The sequence below is a fragment of the Meriones unguiculatus genome, chromosome 8 (assembly GCF_030254825.1).
Source record: "Meriones unguiculatus strain TT.TT164.6M chromosome 8, Bangor_MerUng_6.1, whole genome shotgun sequence".
NCBI lineage: Eukaryota > Metazoa > Chordata > Mammalia > Rodentia > Muridae > Meriones > Meriones unguiculatus.
The window spans coordinates 27,155,892-27,174,227 of NC_083356.1; the positions used below are offsets into that span (position 1 = coordinate 27,155,892).

Sequence of the window (18,336 nt, forward strand, 5' to 3'; positions counted from 1 at the left end):
TTCCTCATCTCTTTTCTTCTTTGTTAGTGACAGAAGGTGAGGCATAAGGTAAAGTAAGGCGAATAAATGGTTTTGACAAATATATCTGATCATGCTCATCCTCTATCCTTGATTCACCAGAGCCCACAGACTATTTCTTCTTTTATGCTCTTTTTATCTTTTAAGCTTTATCCTTTGAACTTGATGAAGACAAACTATTTGGCTTCTAAGAACTACACATTTTCTTGGGTTTTCTCTTCTTCTATGTCTTCTGCACCATTTTCTCTTTTTTTTTTTCTCTTGACTTTTCTTTGCTGTGGCATTACAAAGCACAATCCTGGACCTGCTGTCTCTTCTGGCGATGCACAGTCCCAAAGATCAGACTATCTTAATGCCTCTGGTGCCCCAGCTGTCTCAACAATGCCCCTGATTATCACATTTAGAGACCTTCAACTTCTGATTTCTCTTTCCACATTATTAGTTTCTCTCATCAGAACCCAAATTTTCTCTCCCTACACCAAGAGGCACCTTTGTCCAGCCTCGAGAAAAAAAAAAAATCCAGGTGTCCAGCTCTCCTTCCACTTCCACTGCCACCCACTGCTCATGCCACCATAGCTTGTCATCCAGGTTTCAATTGTAGCCACCAATATCACTTTCCATGCTTGACCTCACTTTTTGTATCATTTCTCAGCAGCAGATGGAGCCAGAGTGTCCCTTCCAAGCCCAAACATTCTGGACCATAGGTTTAGATAGGCATGATAGTTCATGCTTACAGTCTTAGCACTGGAGAGGCTGCTGCAGGAGGAGTGCTACTAATTTGAGACTTCCCTAGACAATGGGTTCAACTGCCCTGACCATACCTGATCTCTCATCCTCCTGAAATGAAAATGGTGTCTTTATATTATCCTAGAAGCACACACACTCCCTTCCTGGCCACTGGGTTCCTCTGTCTCAATGTTTCTACCCTTACATACTCTGGGGGTATAGGCTTTCCGTATACCACTCCCTTACCCAATTCCTTTGAGCTTCCATGTTCACCAGTCCTTCAACAACATTAACTTCCTCACTTCACTATACTGGCTCCTTTTTCTTGGGATATTTGCCTTCCTCTCATCTGTTCAGTGAAGTGTTCCTTGTAAAGCTGCCGCCCTCTCTCTGTCTCCCATGTCCTATGTGATCCATTCCTGTCTTCTAAAATGTTGTTCTAAACACATTGTGAAATGACTGACTTTATTACCAGTATTTTGCACTGGAATGCCAGCTGACCTAAAGCAAGGATCTTTGCATTGTTGTTTACTGGTGTGCCCCCAGAACCTAGAATAGCACCTACCATAGTGCATATACTCAACACCTGGTACGTGCACAAGTGACTTGCCTGTGACATTGCACATACATATCCATTTTACTCTGGGATTGCATCTGGAATATCCTTAATTCTCTAATTTTATAGTTCTAGTTTTGCCTGACCACAAATCCACAGTTACAGAACAAATAGCCTTCCGTGTGTGTGTGTGTGTGTGTGTGTGTGTTGACTAATACAGAGAACCTTTTTGTGTGTGTGTGTGTGATCTTGTAATTTCCCCGACACAGGAGAATCCAGCTTTGGCTGTTGCAATCAAAACATGTAAAAACTGTACTTCGGACAGCGTGAGAGAGAAGTTTCTTCAAGAAGCCTGTAAGTTCATTGAAACTTTTTTGGAATTCTGTTTGACTTTTTGCCTGAATCTAGCTGTCTTTGCAGGAAAGATGCTTTCACCTTTATAAGACAAACTAATGGCCAAATTAGACGAATTTCCATAGGTAGATATGTTTATGTGTAGAGGAAGATGGCATATTCCCTTTGTTATTGCTCCCGCAATAACATCAGCATCTTTGAGCTGGAGTTGGTGCGTGTACATAAATGGCTCTAGCTCAGATCCTGCCCCAGGTCCTATGAGTACAGAGGTAACTAAGACAACACAGTTGTATCCTGATGGAACCTATAAGCTAGAGATGAGTCAGGATCATGACTAGCTTCCTGCCTTATGGAGTCAGACAGAAACCCCAGGAGAGGCTTCCTAAGCTAGAAGTGATTTCTACCACCCACCTCACTGCCTTCTGGCCTAGGTGTGTATACTTGGTGGTAAGACCATCTCAGGTGAGCTGTGCTTTATGAGCCTTCTCTCCTGAAAGGACAGTGATAGAGAGTAAGATCTTGCCTACCTTGTATACATCAAGCACCCTGGCATTCCTTCTTCTCTCATAGGGTTTCTTCAAGGGTTATCTTTAAAGTCTCTGCCTCCTGCCCGCCATTGTCACTCTTACAGGGCCACACTCTGCTCCTCTTCAGGGTTTGTGTTTAAATACATAAAATGATCACATGTGCTTACTATCTCTCCCTCCCCACCCCCCAGGCTTCAAGCTCTATGGGGACAAGGGCTAGGTACCCATCACTCTGCACAGGGACCAGTGCAAGGCTCAGCCTGGGGGAAGGTAATCAGCATGTTTGCCTTAGGACAGAACCCCAGTGATGTTCAGGACACCAGTATTGGATAGATCTCTTCCACTTTACATTTCATGTCACTGAGTTATCTAGTCAGTCACCACAGAGTAATTCACACTGTGATGTCCTATTACCTGTATCTTTAGTCATATTCCTTAATCCCTATTTGAGACTAAAAAGAGGTCTGGCCAGTGGCTTTTATCTAGGTAGTTGATAACAACAGACCAGCTAGTGTTCAGACCTAACTTCCTGCCATCCTTATCTTGGAGAGGTTTTTGTGAATTAACTCTTTTTCACAAGTGCACATATCTAAGTAGTTGCACTTTACTGCGTTTTTGTAGGACACCACTGCAGAATTCAGTTGTATATTTTTGTAGAAATATACAGGTTAGATTAAGACTGTTTCCTTCTTTGAAAGGTTTGCTCACTGCTTCTTCAGGGAATATGACAGATGCAGTATAGCTGACCTCTATGATTCAAGGGGCTATATAAGTAAGATGAGAGAGATGGCCTAGGTGAAGGATAGTTAAACTTAAGTTGTGGGCCAGATAATAAAGATGTCAGCCTTGATGACAATGTGGTTTCCATCCCAACTCTCCAGCCCCATCACTGTGCTACAGAAAACAGAAGGTGTGTAAAGGAATGCGCAGGCAGGGAAGGTTGCAGTGAATTCACTTTATAAGCAGGTGGCAGCCCTTGGTCCTTCATTCACTGTCTGCATAGATAAATGATAGGTTAAACGTCTAGTGCAGTGTGACAGTTTCCCTGTGACTGCAAGGCCCTCCTCAGCTCCTTATTTTGTGCTCTGTATTATGTGCACTAATTAATTTAAAGGAAATTAAAACGTGATAACAGTGTATGATGCTCATGTAAAACCAGAATTGACAGCAGATGTCCTGGGTACCTGGAGATGTATCACAAGATAATAATGAGTATACAGTGGCTTTAACAATATAGAATTTAATGATATACTTTTAGGTTGTTATTTTCCATGTATATTATATGTTAAATATAAACACACAGGGGCTAGAGAGATGGCTCAGCAGTTAAGCACATGTACTACTGTTTGTGCTTGTGCAAAGGACCTGGATTCATTTCCCAGCACCCACATCAGGTGGTTCACAACTACCTGTAAGTCCGCCTACAGAGAATCTGACTTCCTCTTGTCTTCCTTGTGGGCAACTGCACTCACATGTGAGTGCTCACTCACAGATTCTTTTGATATTGTGTTATTTCCTTGCTTGGCATCCTTTTGTTTTGTTTTGTTTTTCCATTTAGTATTCTGAAGTCCTTTTGTTGCCATAGCCGCTGAACTGGTTGCTTTTTAAAGTACTTGGAGGTTCTTTTGAGGTTATGTAACTCTGTTAAGGTTATCTTTTGTTATGATGCTAGAGAGTTGTAGGAGTTCTGAATGGTTATATGCCATACATTAGTATACGTATGTGTGCTGTGCATTCTTGGTCCTCTTGGGCTCCATCAGGTTATCAAGCCCTGTGAGTTTTGTGAACATCACTGTATATAGGCTCCTCCCGAAAGGTAGTGTTGGGCCACAGTAACCATGGCAGCCAGACAGCATCCAGTATTTCTTTCACACACTGTGTGAGAACTGATCTTTAGGGGCCTGAGAGCAGCCATTTACTGCTCAGGAAAACAAGAACACAGTGGTAGATGCTGGAGCCATTTATCTTCAAGGTAGAAGTCCCTGTGGTTGCCTCGTGAGTGTAGGCGCCCCCTTTTCACCTTATTTTCTCCCAAGAATGGGTTTTATCTTATGTCCTGGTAGTGCCATGTGCCTTTTTTGTGCCAGCTTTCACCCACATACAATCAGGATTGACCTGTGGCATTGAATACAAAATTTTAATGCTGTCAGCCAGTGTGTGTATTGAATTTGTTTAAAAAAACAGAAAAGGCTTCAGGAGATTAACCAGAGACCACTTTTCCCCTAGTAACAATGCGTCAGTTTGACCATCCTCACATCGTGAAGCTGATTGGAGTCATTACAGAGAATCCTGTCTGGATAATCATGGAGTTGTGTACACTTGGAGAGGTACAAAGACCCCAGACTGTCCCACCATTGGTGACAACAGCCTCGCACCTGCTCTGTGTTAGCCCTCACTTCCATAACACAAATACAAAGGTTACATCATTGAGGATTATGTATATTTTTCATTCAGAAGCTATGGTATAAATGTCTTCATCATGTAACTGGGACTGATAGAACACAGTTGTAGTCCTCACTTCTTGTGAGGTTGAAGAGGGTTGATCACTTGATCCAAGGAATTTGAGGCCACTCTGGACAATATAGTGTGAGACTCCCATCTTCAGCATAAAATGAAATAAAATCTTCACCATTATATTCCAAGACAGTCTCCTCCTCAGCACTGGTGACAGTTTTCTACCAGTCTGGGTGTTATTGGAACAGGTGGCAGCAGATGACCAGGTAGTTTTTCTCTTGTGCTTTTGCCTGAAGAACTAGCCCAGTGACCTGAGGATGAGAGGCAGTGCTAAATCCAAACAGCTTTCTAATCCTTCTGAGTTCACTTGTAGTCTTTCAGACTAACCCATTACTCAGTTTCTTTGAAAACTATGAGTAACAGAGTGTCATTGGCCCTGTTTGACATTCTCCAAAACGTGGAAACTAATTAGTCATCATCTCCACCTGGAACAAGGTGTGATGGAAGCTTGGTAAAGAAACAGATCCTGAGATCCACCCAGGCTGCTGAGTCAGACTCTCAACTAGGCAGAGGGGTGGCCAGCATTCACTTTACATCATCCTCTTCCCTTTCCTCTGTCCTCAGTTCCACATAAGATGGAGGGTGATGTGTGTTTTTTTTTTTGTTGTTGTTGCTTTTTTGTTTTCTCCATGCTTTTGCTTTTGAGGAGTTTGCTAAATAGTGTTGCTAAATGCTTCCCTTTTATTTACTGACTTTTTAGAAATTGGGGTGTTGACAAAAATCCTGTATTAGCATCTAGTTGAATGAATGGTGTCAGTGATAAGAATGGTAATCCTGTAAGAGAAATGCCTAGTGTGTGACCATTTTAGGTTTCTGCGTACAAATTATGGATAAGGAAAGAAAGTAGACTCCTCCTTCTCCTGTCTCAACCTCAAACACTCCCTGAAGCATAGCAAGGCGCAGTCAGGATTAGATGGACTGTGCTGTGTGCTGTGCTTGCAATAGTGACTGTCCTTTGGTTCTCTGGGCATTACTGTTTAGCAGTGCTTTACAGCATCCTTTTTTTTTTTCTTTCTTTCTTTTCCTGAGGCCTATCTTTTGCATGTTTTAGAAATTTGTCTGTAGTCATTAAGATTCTAATTTTTTAAACTATTTTAGGTGAATATTTGTTTCATCTTTTATACTTTCATTAAAGAAGAACTGAAATATAGTACAATTTAAAATCCATTTGGAGAGTTGTGCATAGTGGTGCATTCCTTTAATATTAGTGCTCAGGCAGAGGCAGGAGGATCTCTATGAGTTGAAGGCTAGCCAGTGTTACAGAGCAAGACCCTCTCTCATAAATAAATAGATAAATAAATACATGCAAATAAGTAAATAAAATAAAAATGCATTTGGGAACCTTTACAATGATGTTGAGTGTATCTTTTGTTCTATTAATATCTGTTCTCTGTCTCTAATCCTCTTTTTTGTCTTGGTCATTGTTTCAAAAGCTGAGGTCATTTTTGCAAGTAAGGAAATACAGCTTGGATCTGGCGTCTTTGATCCTATATGCCTATCAGCTTAGTACAGCACTCGCGTATCTGGAGAGCAAAAGATTTGTTCACAGGTAAGGCATTCATGAAACTGCTTCATTGCCTTCTGAAGGGGGGTAAGCAGTGTACAACTGTGTTAACTTTTCTTATCACTGACAGAAACAACTTCAGGAAGGAAGGATTTATTTTGGTTGTGGTTTCAAGGGGTCTGGCTGTCATGGGGAAGGAATGACAGTAGAAGCAGCTCTGTCTGTAATATCAGGAACTAGTATGGAATCAAGCAGCCAAGGCCTGTCCCAGTGACCTCCTTCTGCCACTTAGATCCCATCTCTAAAATGTTCCACAAGCTCCCACAACAAGCCACCATGAGTTGAAAGCCAGGTGTTCAAACACATCTGCTGGGGGGGGGGCATTTCAATATCAAACCAACCATTAACAGTGAGAAACAGGGAAGGAAGTTACTTTCTGTACTCTGTGTACAGATGCATGTGTGTCCTTTGAATCTACTCTTCATTCATTAAAAAGTCAGGTATTGAGTTACTTGTGGTCCTACATGCCTTTAATCCCAGCACTTGGGAGGCAGAGGTAGGCAAATCTCTGAGTTCCAGGCCAGCATGATCTCCATAGTGAGACTGTCTCTAGAGGGCCCAGGGATGTGAAGGCATTTTATGTCCTTTCAGAGGGAAGGGGCTTGGCTTGTTAACAGATAAAAGGTTTATATAAGCTAGGCATGGTGGCTCACACTTTTTAGTTTCAGCCCGTGAGAGATTAATGCTAGATGAGTTCCATGGATTCTAGGCCAGCCTAGGCTGCAGTGAGATTGTCTCAACCTGCCCCTGGAAGTACTCCCTTTGTCCCTTCTCCTGTATGATGCTTTCAAGATTTATATCCATTCCCTAAACATTCATACAGAGCCTCTACTTGTGGAACAGTAAATGTGTAGAAGTGGCCCAAGAGTAGATAATACCTGAGACTTGGCAGAATATCTAAATGTTGTGAGGGACACTTTTGTCATTCTTCAAAATGTTACTTAGAATTTGCAGTTTTGGATTGGGACACAAATGAAAGTTTCTACAGTGTGTTTTCTGAGCATCATGGTTGAGTCACTGTTTTGATGTCTAGTATTACAGCAGACTACATCATTAAAATTATTCTGAACAGAGGTTTGCAGGAATTCTGTTTATGGAGGTGTCCAGATATGCTCACCAAGTATCACTGATTGTTAATATAATGCCATCACTATGTGAGTTTATCAAAGTGATGAGTATTTTCAGTGTTTGTTTTTATTCATAAGGATCATCAACTCATTCATATAAATATCTTTTAGAAGGAATACATATGAAGTGAAACAGCTTATGAATCTCTTCATATTGTATGTAAGCTGTCTCTCAAAATACCTGCCTATATGTCTGGATGTAATAATCATGAGGTGATAGTATTGTTTTAATTGTGCTTACTGTCCCCGATTTGTCTTTATCAGGGACATTGCTGCTCGGAATGTTCTGGTGTCCTCAAATGATTGTGTAAAATTAGGAGACTTTGGGTTATCTCGATATATGGAAGACAGTACTTATTACAAAGGTGAGAAACTAGGGCAACAACTGGGAAATAGGCCCTGAATCATTGATTTTTGGGGGTTTTTTTGGGGGGAGACTTGGTTTTTGACAGGGTCTTACTGTTGTAGCCTGGATTGGTCTCAAACTTGTAATCCTTCTGCTTTACTCTCCCAAATCCTAGAATTACAGGTAAAGAACAACACACTAAGGTTTTAATGCCGTGTTTTAAAAATGTGTCATATGTCTACTGAGCTCCAAGACCAGTTTAGTAGAGGAAGTTAGCCTTGTCAGCCAAGTGGTACTTGGAAATTTGGGACAATCTCAACTGAGACCTCACCTTAAAATAACTCGGAATAGGCTAAGACATAGTTACAGGGCATCCAACTATAAAATTTAGAAGAAACCCATAATAATATTTGGAGGTCTAGAGGTTAACAGAGGCCTTTACAGATGCTACCAGAAGCAAAGTTTATTAAAAGACAAAATTGATAGATCCAGCCATGTTGAAATTAATCATGTTTGTTTTGTAAAGGAAGAATGACAAAGTTCAGAGCAGGAGAAAATATTTGCTAAGCACATAAGAGAGAAATAGTAGTCTCCAGAATATAGGAAGAACTCAAAAATGTAAGCAAAGAAAGCACTTAAAACCTGAACAAAAATCCGAGTACGCTTAGACTTAAGAGGCTAGATGGGTGGCAAGTGAGTACACAAAGATTGTTCATGGTCTTAACCACTAGGAAAATGCAGTTCAAAATCTGGAAAAACACTACACACTCATCAGAATTGCTAAAAGAAAAAGTGGTACAAATACCCAGTATCAACACACACAGAGAAACTCATTATTCGTAAGTTGCTGATGAAAGTGAAAAGGGGTAGAACTGATCACACAATTCTCGGTATGTGTGACACAGCAGTTGTCTCATGGGCAGTGATGTCAGAGAAGTTGGACCTAGTTTCATCCCAAACCTCAAGTGCTATGTAGCTTAACCGTGGGTTGCCAAAACCAATATTGCACATCATTTGAACATTTAAGATAATGCATATAAACATCATCTCAGAATAACCAGTAAGAGGATATAATCACTAACAGCTTGAGACTTCTTGAAATGATCCCTTTTCTGAGAACTGAAGGACTATAGAGTGGTGTGCTGCTCAGAGAGGAAGGCCTTTTGAGCTTGTGTTTGTTCCTGCCTGCCCTTTGCCCTGCCCTGCCCTGCCCATGCTCCCCCCCCCCCCACACACACACTGTATTTCTCTTCCGTTTACGGGGCAGTTGGCCTAGGCTTCATCTATTACTCGTGGTAACACATCTGGCTATGCTTAAGGAAACTCAGTAACTGCAGCATTGTTGAGGTTGTGCCTCACCTCTGGTAGGAAGGAGTGTTTTCGAGGTTGTTTTGATACATTTGTTTTTCATTCCGTCATTTATTCCTGCTCTGCACATATTGGTAAAGATGCAGTCAATCCTGACCCTCCATTGCTTCCGACTTTGTTCATTACATTTTTGCTGAAGCTTATAACTCCACATTACTTCTTGATGATTTTTGTGATTGAGAGCATGCACAGGGCAGCAAAACCTTTGAGCTTTTCTAGGCTTTCTATTTCCATCTGAAGTCTGTCTGAGCCAGGTCTGACATGGTCAGGAGATAGAGCATAGCTTCTGTTAGAATAACCCCAAGCAAGTGACTTACAGGGTTTGAGCCTTGTCTATAACAAATAGAACCCCCAAGCATGATTCATTTTAGGATTTAATGTTATAATCACTACAAGATTTGTTTATATGTATCTCCTGGGAGCACAGGGCCTGTGGCTAGGTCAGCTTGGTGGAGTATAACTGCCTCTACACAAGTAGATGTCTATTCTTCACATGGGGCACTTGTAGAGCAAGGGTTCCAGGCAGGTGAGTGTGCTTTAGGGTGCTGTGAAGCCTCATATCTTGGGGTTGTGTGTTCTTCCTGCCGTTCACAGATTTTTGCCTCAAATGAAAAGGGAAGGGCATCCAAGTTTCCTTGACCCTACCCCAAGCAGGCCACTTCTCACCCCTCAAAGCACCAAATAAATGAGTCATTCTTCCAAAGAAATGGATACCTATGGGTCAGAGCTGATACTTTTTATTTTGATGCCGAAAAATCTTGACTAGCTTTGTTAGTACTCAAGCAACTAACAGAAAATTCATTTTTTAAAATTAATCTTCTAGCCTCCAAAGGAAAATTACCTATTAAATGGATGGCCCCAGAGTCAATTAATTTTCGACGTTTTACCTCAGCTAGTGACGTGTGGATGTTTGGTGAGTATTTTTTTTTTAATAAACTTTGCTAAATTCTACAAAATAAAGTTAGTGTATCCCTTCTGAATGAACATCTCTTTTGTCATATGCTGCTGCAGCATCCTCTGTGGTCAGTATGGCTTGTTGTCATTGCTCCTGCTCCTGCTCTTCTCTGTGTGCCTTCCCCAAAGGGAACAGCTGCTTGTCTCCCTCTGTGTATTCTCTCTTATGCTATCCTATCATTCTCAACATGTAGGTTCTTTTGGCTCTGTGAGGCCCCGCCAGCTCAGAGCATTTGTACCTGTCCTGTCTCTTGTTCTGAAGCTTCCTGTCTCCTGGCTTGGGAGCTGGCTCTTCACCTCCTTTGACTTAGCCTTTACATACGTGCCCTCCCCTTTGCTCTGTGGACTCTATTGTATTGAAAGTGCAGCCCTGCTTATATACTTTCTGTGATCATAAAGTGATTGATTCTTCTTACAGTCTCCAGAACTGTCTTTCCTGATGCTGGCCTTTCTGCCTGGTGTGCCTTATTCTTATATATACTCTCTTTTCCACTTTAGCCCCATCTAACCTAAAATGCCCCCACTTTCAGGAAGCTTCACAAAGCAGGTGTCTATCTGCACTCTGCTTTTCTTTCTGTCACTGATACTCACCTGTGACTCTTGTAGGATATCTGGAAAAATTGTTTCAAGTTTGAAACTGTTCCAGAGCAGAAATACAATTGTTTATTTAACTCTTGGAAATAAAATTAACTTTATAGGTATCAAATAAGCTTTCTTGCTTTTTCTTCTGTCTGACTGTTGTTGATTTTAATCTATTTAGTTCTTAGGTTTAGCAAGGTTCAGTCAATGGAGGGGCAAGTTAGTGTTGGCTGTGCAAACCTCAAGGCAAGATGTTCATCTTAGGGGATTCTGTGCTTCATAGTCTAAATGCACATTTTAGCATTTTGGGAATATTTTTATATTCATCGGGGCATTTTTTAATGTAGTTGTATTTTCTTCATATGGACTTTATCAGTTCGAGTTGTATTGTTTCTTTCATGTGTGATTATTTAAAAAGGTTTTTCTCTTGGTAAGAAAATCTAAATGTTAAGAAAATAATTACCTCATAAATCACTAGCTGTGATTTTCCATTTTGTCATATAATAGTATTTACCACTTACAATCAGTGTCATCATAGATTTAACTTTAAAAATATTTAAATATTAAAAATATTTAAAAGTATTTAAAGAAATATAAGACCATTTTGGGAATTAAGGATGAGACATGTAAATTTCAAAGAAAGGTTCCTGGAGACATGATACAGTGGTACGGTGGCTGATAATGCATCCTGGTTCCCAGTGAGGAACAGCTCTGTCTTCAGCAGCAGTGTGTTATTTTTGTCAGGGACTCTTTACAAATTTAGTTCTGTGAACTAAATTTAGGACTAACTTAAAAATCTAGTTCCAATGAACACATAATATGGCTTGCCTCCTTGGAGGCTAACTTCACTCTGTACCCTCCTCTCAGGGCATCTTTTGTAAATGTGTGCTTGAGGATAGAAGTAGATATAAAAGAATTGTAATTTCTGTGGTAAACACGGGGAAAGCGCCTTAGCTGGCCTGTCTAGAAGGCACAAGAATTAAGGAGGGCCAGAATACAGAGTGGCTCTGGTAGGATGCTGAGAAAAGAACCTGTACCCCATGCTACTGTGCTATTTCCCTATCTCATGACACCACTGTTCGTGTCAGTGCTTTTAGGTTTGTTCATTTGTTCGGGAGATGGATTCTTTAGTGAATAAGAAGATGATGACCAGATCCCAGATTCCCAGGGTTAGAGAATGAGGTATACCTTCTGAAGTCCAATCCTGGCCTTTAGATGAGATATAGATGTTGTATAAACAAGATGTTAATTCTTTTATGTATCTTGGTGAGGAAATTCAAGCTTATTTGAGCTCAAGATAGGATTTTTTGGTTTGTTTGTTAAGCCTTAGGGACTGTAATTAAAATCAGTGTGGACCTAATTTGGTAGTGGGCAGGTCTAAAAGTCATTGGAGATTTGGTTTTTGTTCTCTGTGGTTTGTTTTTGCACTAGTTAAAGCTGGGAACATAATGCTGGTAGACTGCTTGCTAATCCAGAATTTTCAGAAATAAGCCACTGAGGAAGTTCTGACTTTGATGTTCTTTGTGCCACATAAGCTAGCTGTTGCTCTTCAGCTTTGTTTTGGCACTGACTGAAACTTTTAGGCTAGATCCGCCAGCTTGCCTATCTGGTCCCTGTAGCCTGGGCCTTTCTCTCTGGGTGCTGAGCTCACTGCACTGTTTTCGTTCCCACTCCACAGGTGTGTGTATGTGGGAGATACTGATGCATGGCGTGAAGCCTTTTCAAGGAGTGAAGAACAATGATGTGATCGGTCGAATTGAAAATGGGGAAAGATTACCAATGCCTCCAAATTGTCCTCCCACCCTCTACAGCCTTATGACGAAATGCTGGGCCTATGACCCCAGCAGGCGGCCCAGGTTTACTGAACTTAAAGCTCAGCTCAGGTAGGAGTGGGGCGGCGAGGGCCTGGGGTGGGGGCAGGTTTGCTGCTTCTCTTCTCCGCAGTCATTTCTGAGATGGTTGTGTCAGCATATTTAAGGTGGAACTGCTTCTTCAGGACACAGATACTTTGGAATTTGATTTGTATGTTTTGTTACTTATGTTAGATCTGTCAATGAATTAGATCTTCAGTTCTTACTGAAGCTCTGATTATGATCTATTTCTTTCCCCTGGCTTCTGACTTAGCAGGATTTTATCAAACTGATCATTATTTTTACCCAGCTTGCATCTCCAATCTCATCTCAGACAACCCCTTGCTGGCCTTTTGTGTACAAGCTACACCTGACTGTTTTATAACTCTTGCTGTATAGCTCATGACCTTTTCACATGCTTTATTCTTGGTCTCCCTTTGCTACTAAATGAGCTCCTGGTTCAGTCTTCAGAATCCAGCCGAGATGTTCCCTCGTCCAGTAAACTCCCCCATCAACCGCAATTCCCAAAGACAGAGCTCTTACTTTGGCATCTTTTCAGAACTTCAGCTGTTGTATTTAAAACATCTGTCATTTGTTTGGGAATTTTGTGCCAGGCCCTGGTAGGCATTAGGTCTCTAGGAGTTACCAGTGCTCTGGAAGCTCACACAGAAACAAGATTTGTGCTGAGTCCCTCAAAGAAGCATCTTCAGACTACCTGATTCTGGTACTGAGAAAATCCAGGTTGGCTTGTCTGTGTTCCTCCCCATGACTCACCTGATAGTTGCCACTGTGTCCTACTCATTTCTGCATTTCAGTGCTGGGGTTAACTCTGGGCACCAAGTAACTGATGAAAACTTTGTTAAGTTAATTTGGACTGAACTAACACATTGATGAGTCATGTGTTTCAATATATATAATTTGCAGCCCAACCACACAGATAGTTCTTTGGATTAGTATGTACTGGCACCTTCTCTCACTTTCAGGGGACTTCCCTGAGCTTGATTTCTTTGTTTACTGGCTATATTGTTTTCAAAAACATCTCCAGCTGCCACAGGACATAATGTTCATCTACTACTGCAGTAGATTCTCAGGAGCTATCTTTCACTGAGTCTCCTTGTGGGAGTATATCAAAGAAGCCAGGCCCCATAGGAGAGGTAGGCATTTTATTCAGTGAGCAATGTTTGCAAAGCACATTTGTATCTTCAACCTAGAGAGCTCAGTAGTCACAATACAGAGACAAAGGCTGCTGTGTTCATTTAGTGCAGTAAGCTCCCATTCCACAAGACCAACTACTGTCTTCGTCCCCTCCACTCTTACCCGTGAGTATGGCTCCCCTTCCTGCCACAGCTTTATCCTACCTTTCTCATGATCAGCCTTTGGATGCCTCCAGCAGCTGTAGTCCTTCCTCTTGAGTTTTCTTGTACCCGAAACCCTGAGTCTTTAATTGTTTTGTATTCCATGTTGTCACTGTTAACAGATGCTTTGCTCAGTAGCTATGTTTGTTTTGCTGGTTGTTTTTGCTCAACTCCTTTATGATCTTGACAGATTCTAGCCTTGAAATCGTCCTCTTTCCGATAGGTGATCCATCACACTATCTGTACCCACTTCTTTGCTGACTTTACCAGCCTGATGTTTCTGCCTCCTGACTACTCACTATCTCCTTTCCTTACAGACATGATTTTCTATGTTCTCTACCTAGACTGGCCATTTTTCTGCTCTACCTCTGCCTGTTACACTCAAAGGCATTGCTTCTCCCTCTATTTATAGCTTTGGGCTTGCCTTGCTGTCAAGTCTCAAAGTTCCAGTGTAAGTTGCCTGCAGTGTGTCATACTGTCCAAGAAGCAGAGCTGTTCCTTCTCTAAGCGAGCTTCTTCAGTGCCGTCCTTCTCATCTCTCAGCACTAACTGGCTTAGTATGACTTTCTAGGAAAGTATTGCTGCTCAAGCACCTTGCACTGGCTTCCTGTAACCTTTTTTGTCCAGCAAAAGCTGAAAGGATACATTTAAGACCTGAGAATGTCTTGATCCCTTCCTCACAACAAGGCCAAACTCTTCATATAATGAAATGCCTCCTCTACCTGCAGAACCCTTCCATTTTTCTTAGCTTCTGTGCCCTGGCCCTTCTGTGACTTCACAGCCTGCTTTTCAAGTCCTTATAGCTCTCTTGGGTTAGCCATGCTCCATCCAGCTGCACCTGGACTGCTCATTTGCTGGGCACGGGGCACAGATGACGGAGCGCTTTCCTGCCCTCGAGGAGCTCACAGTCTAGTATGTCTCCTTCCTACTAGACTGAGGCTCCTTGAGGACAGGGATCGTCATACTCAACTCCTGCCAGGAACACTGTGCACACGTGCTTCTACTGTAGGCATGGCTATCTTAATACTCATTGAACACATTTGCAGTGGAGTTGGACTTCACCTTTGGAACATTTGCAGTATGGCCAACATAAGACATTTGTACTATGTATTTTATAATACAATTTCTTACTGGGTTGTGCATGAGCAATGTGTCACAATAATTAAATGACTTCTGTTATTGAGGTTTATTTCATTTTTCTTACATCCAAGGCTTTACCAAAGAAGCAGGTAGCCCTTTGACACACAAGGAAGTCAAACATGTTTCTTTTAAGGAACCCTTTGACAGACTCATCACTGCAGCATCCATTACTGAACTATGTGTTCACTGTGAGTGAGAGTAAGAAAGGGCACCTATAGGTTCTTGTTAACCCAAGACTTAGCAAGATTTCTCAGGCAGACTTTCTTGAGTGGGTCCCTGAGATCCAAGGAAGCTGTCTTCTTTGTGTTCTTTTCCATGCTCACGAGGGTGAACTCATGGAGATGCAGACTGAGATTAGCTGTTGGCATTTCTGTTAGGCACAAACAGTTGCTCAGTGTCAGTGTTTTAACATGGTCAGTAAAAATTTCTCATGTGCCCCTAGCATTTTGTTGTTGTTTCATGACTGGCAGATATAATATACATTAAACATTTATATTGGAAAGTCCTTCTTGGGTCATGGAACCATAATAAAGAGCTTTTGGAGCTTCTGCTCAAAATGAGCATTTCCTAGCAATGATGTCTTGGAATAAAACAGCTGTGCCACATAATAAAGACCATCTGCGAGTGTGATTAGCTCAAATTCAGTTCCTCAAGTCCATTGTAAATAATGAGGGCAATAAGACAAGCAAAACCACCAGTCTGGCTTGGTACCATAGCTTCTGTGCACCCTTTGGGGTTTATTGATAGAATAAACACACCAACAACTGAGTTGAAAGCTGAGTGGTCACTTTAGTGCATTTTCACAAATTGTACATGACTGGGAACCAGTGTCCAAAGTAAAAGATTTGTAGTTCAGAGCTCCACTGGAGCTGCCGTTCTGTGCCACTGTCCTAGCAGTCAGCTGCTTCTTCCATCTTTGACCTTCATTCATGTTCAGGGTATTGGTGGGTACACAGGATTTATGTGTGGCCTCTTTTGCTTAAAGCTTAGTTGTGTGGTCATCTGTGGTATTCTGGTAGTCCTGTCTCTTCCTCTATGCCACTGTCACTGATACATAAAGTCCCATTTTTGAATGATAAATGCACCATTGTTAATTTGATACTCTTGGTGGTGGTGGAAGTTGGGGTACTTTTCAGCTTGGAACTGAAAAACTAGTAGCTCATGAATACAGCAGCATCTGAACTGGAGGATATGCTGTCAGTTATATATGTGCACAATCTTGGAGCTATACACCTGGTCTACACAGGTTGACATTGACAGTTTTCAAACTTGAGTTGTAGTGATAGTAGTTGTTTTTACAGGTTTTGTTCTGTTCTTTAGCCTTTGGATAGTGACACTTGTTTCTAAGTAATCTCTGTTCATACAAAGTAAGAGGATAAATGTAAGTAGTAAGTAAAACAGTTTACCAGTACCTCTCTGTTGTAAAGAGCATGTACCCGCTGATTAGGAAGGTGTGTGTCCTGAGCTGCTGTCTGTCGCTGAGCTCTTCAGAAAGAGCGTATGTGTTGTTATCAGAGGTCTGGCCTTTGTAGTGAACTCCACAGCCACAACATCAAAAAGTGACAATAATTGATGCTTTTTGTTACCCTAGCATTGTGCCACAGGCCATCATTGCTGCCCTTGCTGAGGGAGTCAGCATTGTCCCAGATGTTTTATAAAACAGAAGATTAAAACTGTAGTGAGGTACTTGACCTGAGCACAGGCTGCAACTCAGGAAGCCATCAGAGGCCATTGTTGTAAGCATCCTTGTTGTAGGATACTTGATCCCATTGTGAACCCCAAAATTGTGAACTCTAAAACCCTGTTTATTGTTTGGTTTGATTGAGTCTTAACACCTTTAATCTAAGAACTTTCTGTTCATTGTAAACAGGTGATTATGGTGTGGTTCACCCACCTCTAGCACATACCTTTAATCCAAGAGCTCTCTGTATACCTAGGTCAAGAGGGGGAGTAAGAAACCAGTTGACAGGGATTAAAGATTGAGTTGAGGGGTATTTAAGACAGCATGTAGAAGAAACAGATTTTAGCTCAAGCTCTGGCTTTAGCTTAGGCTTCAGCTCCTTAGCTCCCTGGCTTTTGGGGCTTTGAACTAGCAAGCCTTCGGCCTTGGGTTTTTTTTGGCCTTTTCCTCCTGGGTTGTCAGTTGTATTATTGAGCCTTTTTTTTCCCCCATCTACACCTGAGCTGAAAAGGAAGGTCACTCAGCTGGGTGCTTTCTGTGCCTCTCTGAGCTAGCAGGTTTTCACCCTAGCATCTGGCTCCTGGGTCCTTATTGGTAGTGTAGAATGGTTGGGATTTTCATCACTGTTTCTAACAACACATTCTACTACCTTGATGTCACATGGCTAGCAGGTACTAAGATACTGTCTTTTTGGATCAGAGAGCACTTGGTTGGTGTTGAGGTTAAAGAAAGGCATTGTACAAGAAGGAATGACAGTATCACCCACTTTCAGGGTGTTTACTGTGGGCTGTTTACTTGGCTCTTAAATATGCTACTTTTTTGGTTTTTTTTCTCTAGCCACAGTAATCTCAGAGACAGTGGGGCACAGATGAATGTTGATGGCAAAGTGGAGTCTATAGAGTTGACTTTATGCAGGCTGGGAGCCTGCACTAAATCCATGCTAAAACCAGAACCTTGGTTCCAGCTTGAGGCTGTGGGGATTTTGAGATGTGTATGTTATGTGTATGGTTGGGCTTTGGAGTTTTTGTTTAGCTTTCTGTTGTGAGGCTCTACTGTTTAGCTTTATCAGTGCTGGCCTTTGGATGAGTCTTTATTTGGTCTGGACTACAACTTAGTCGGATGGCTGCAGTCAAAAAGTTTTTTCATGTTGTGTCTTGGTGTCGTATCCTCAAGAACTCAACTGGGAACTTCAGTTGGCCTGTGAGGCTGCCGGGTTGTGTTAGCTAGTTAATTGAGTGATAACTCTAGAGGGGTGAGAGTGCAAAATTTTCAAGAAATACTTAAGCTGTGACAAGTTATTTAGCTTTCCTGTAGGAACAGTGTCACAGATACTGCCCCATAGTGGGTTTTTGTTTGTTTGTTTTGTTTTTGTTTTTTTAAGGGTGAAATAAGACAGTTTATCAAAACCTTACATTGCAAGTGTAAACACATATGCAGTTAGCCTGGTAGGCAGTATGAATGGTAAAGCTTTTCATATCTAAAGTTATGATGTACAGAGCCCTTAGGACAGTGTACTAGAATTTAATTTAATTTTAAGACAAGCCTTTCTTGCTACTGGTATAGGAACCCTTGTTCTCTTAAATTTGTGCTGTAACATTTTGTGGTCCTCCACTTGTCCTACTTGGCAATTTTTGAATCTAGTGCCTGTGTTGACTTAACAGTAGAGGATACTGTGCA

At 41.6% G+C, this 18,336-nt stretch overlaps 1 protein-coding gene across 21 annotated transcripts in view; it reads left to right on the forward strand.

The window, feature by feature from the left end:
* Window positions 1-18,336, forward strand: part of Ptk2 (protein tyrosine kinase 2) — a 207,450-nt gene that overhangs the window by 146,143 nt on the left and 42,971 nt on the right. For all 21 annotated transcript variants that reach the window (XM_060389301.1, XM_060389300.1, XM_060389308.1 and 18 more), the window contains 6 exons: window positions 1,570-1,654; window positions 4,408-4,508; window positions 6,129-6,244; window positions 7,651-7,751; window positions 9,924-10,013; window positions 12,312-12,516. In XM_060389301.1, coding sequence (XP_060245284.1) covers window positions 1,570-1,654; window positions 4,408-4,508; window positions 6,129-6,244; window positions 7,651-7,751; window positions 9,924-10,013; window positions 12,312-12,516 — 698 coding nt within the window. The remainder of the gene's footprint in view (window positions 1-1,569; window positions 1,655-4,407; window positions 4,509-6,128; window positions 6,245-7,650; window positions 7,752-9,923; window positions 10,014-12,311; window positions 12,517-18,336) is intronic.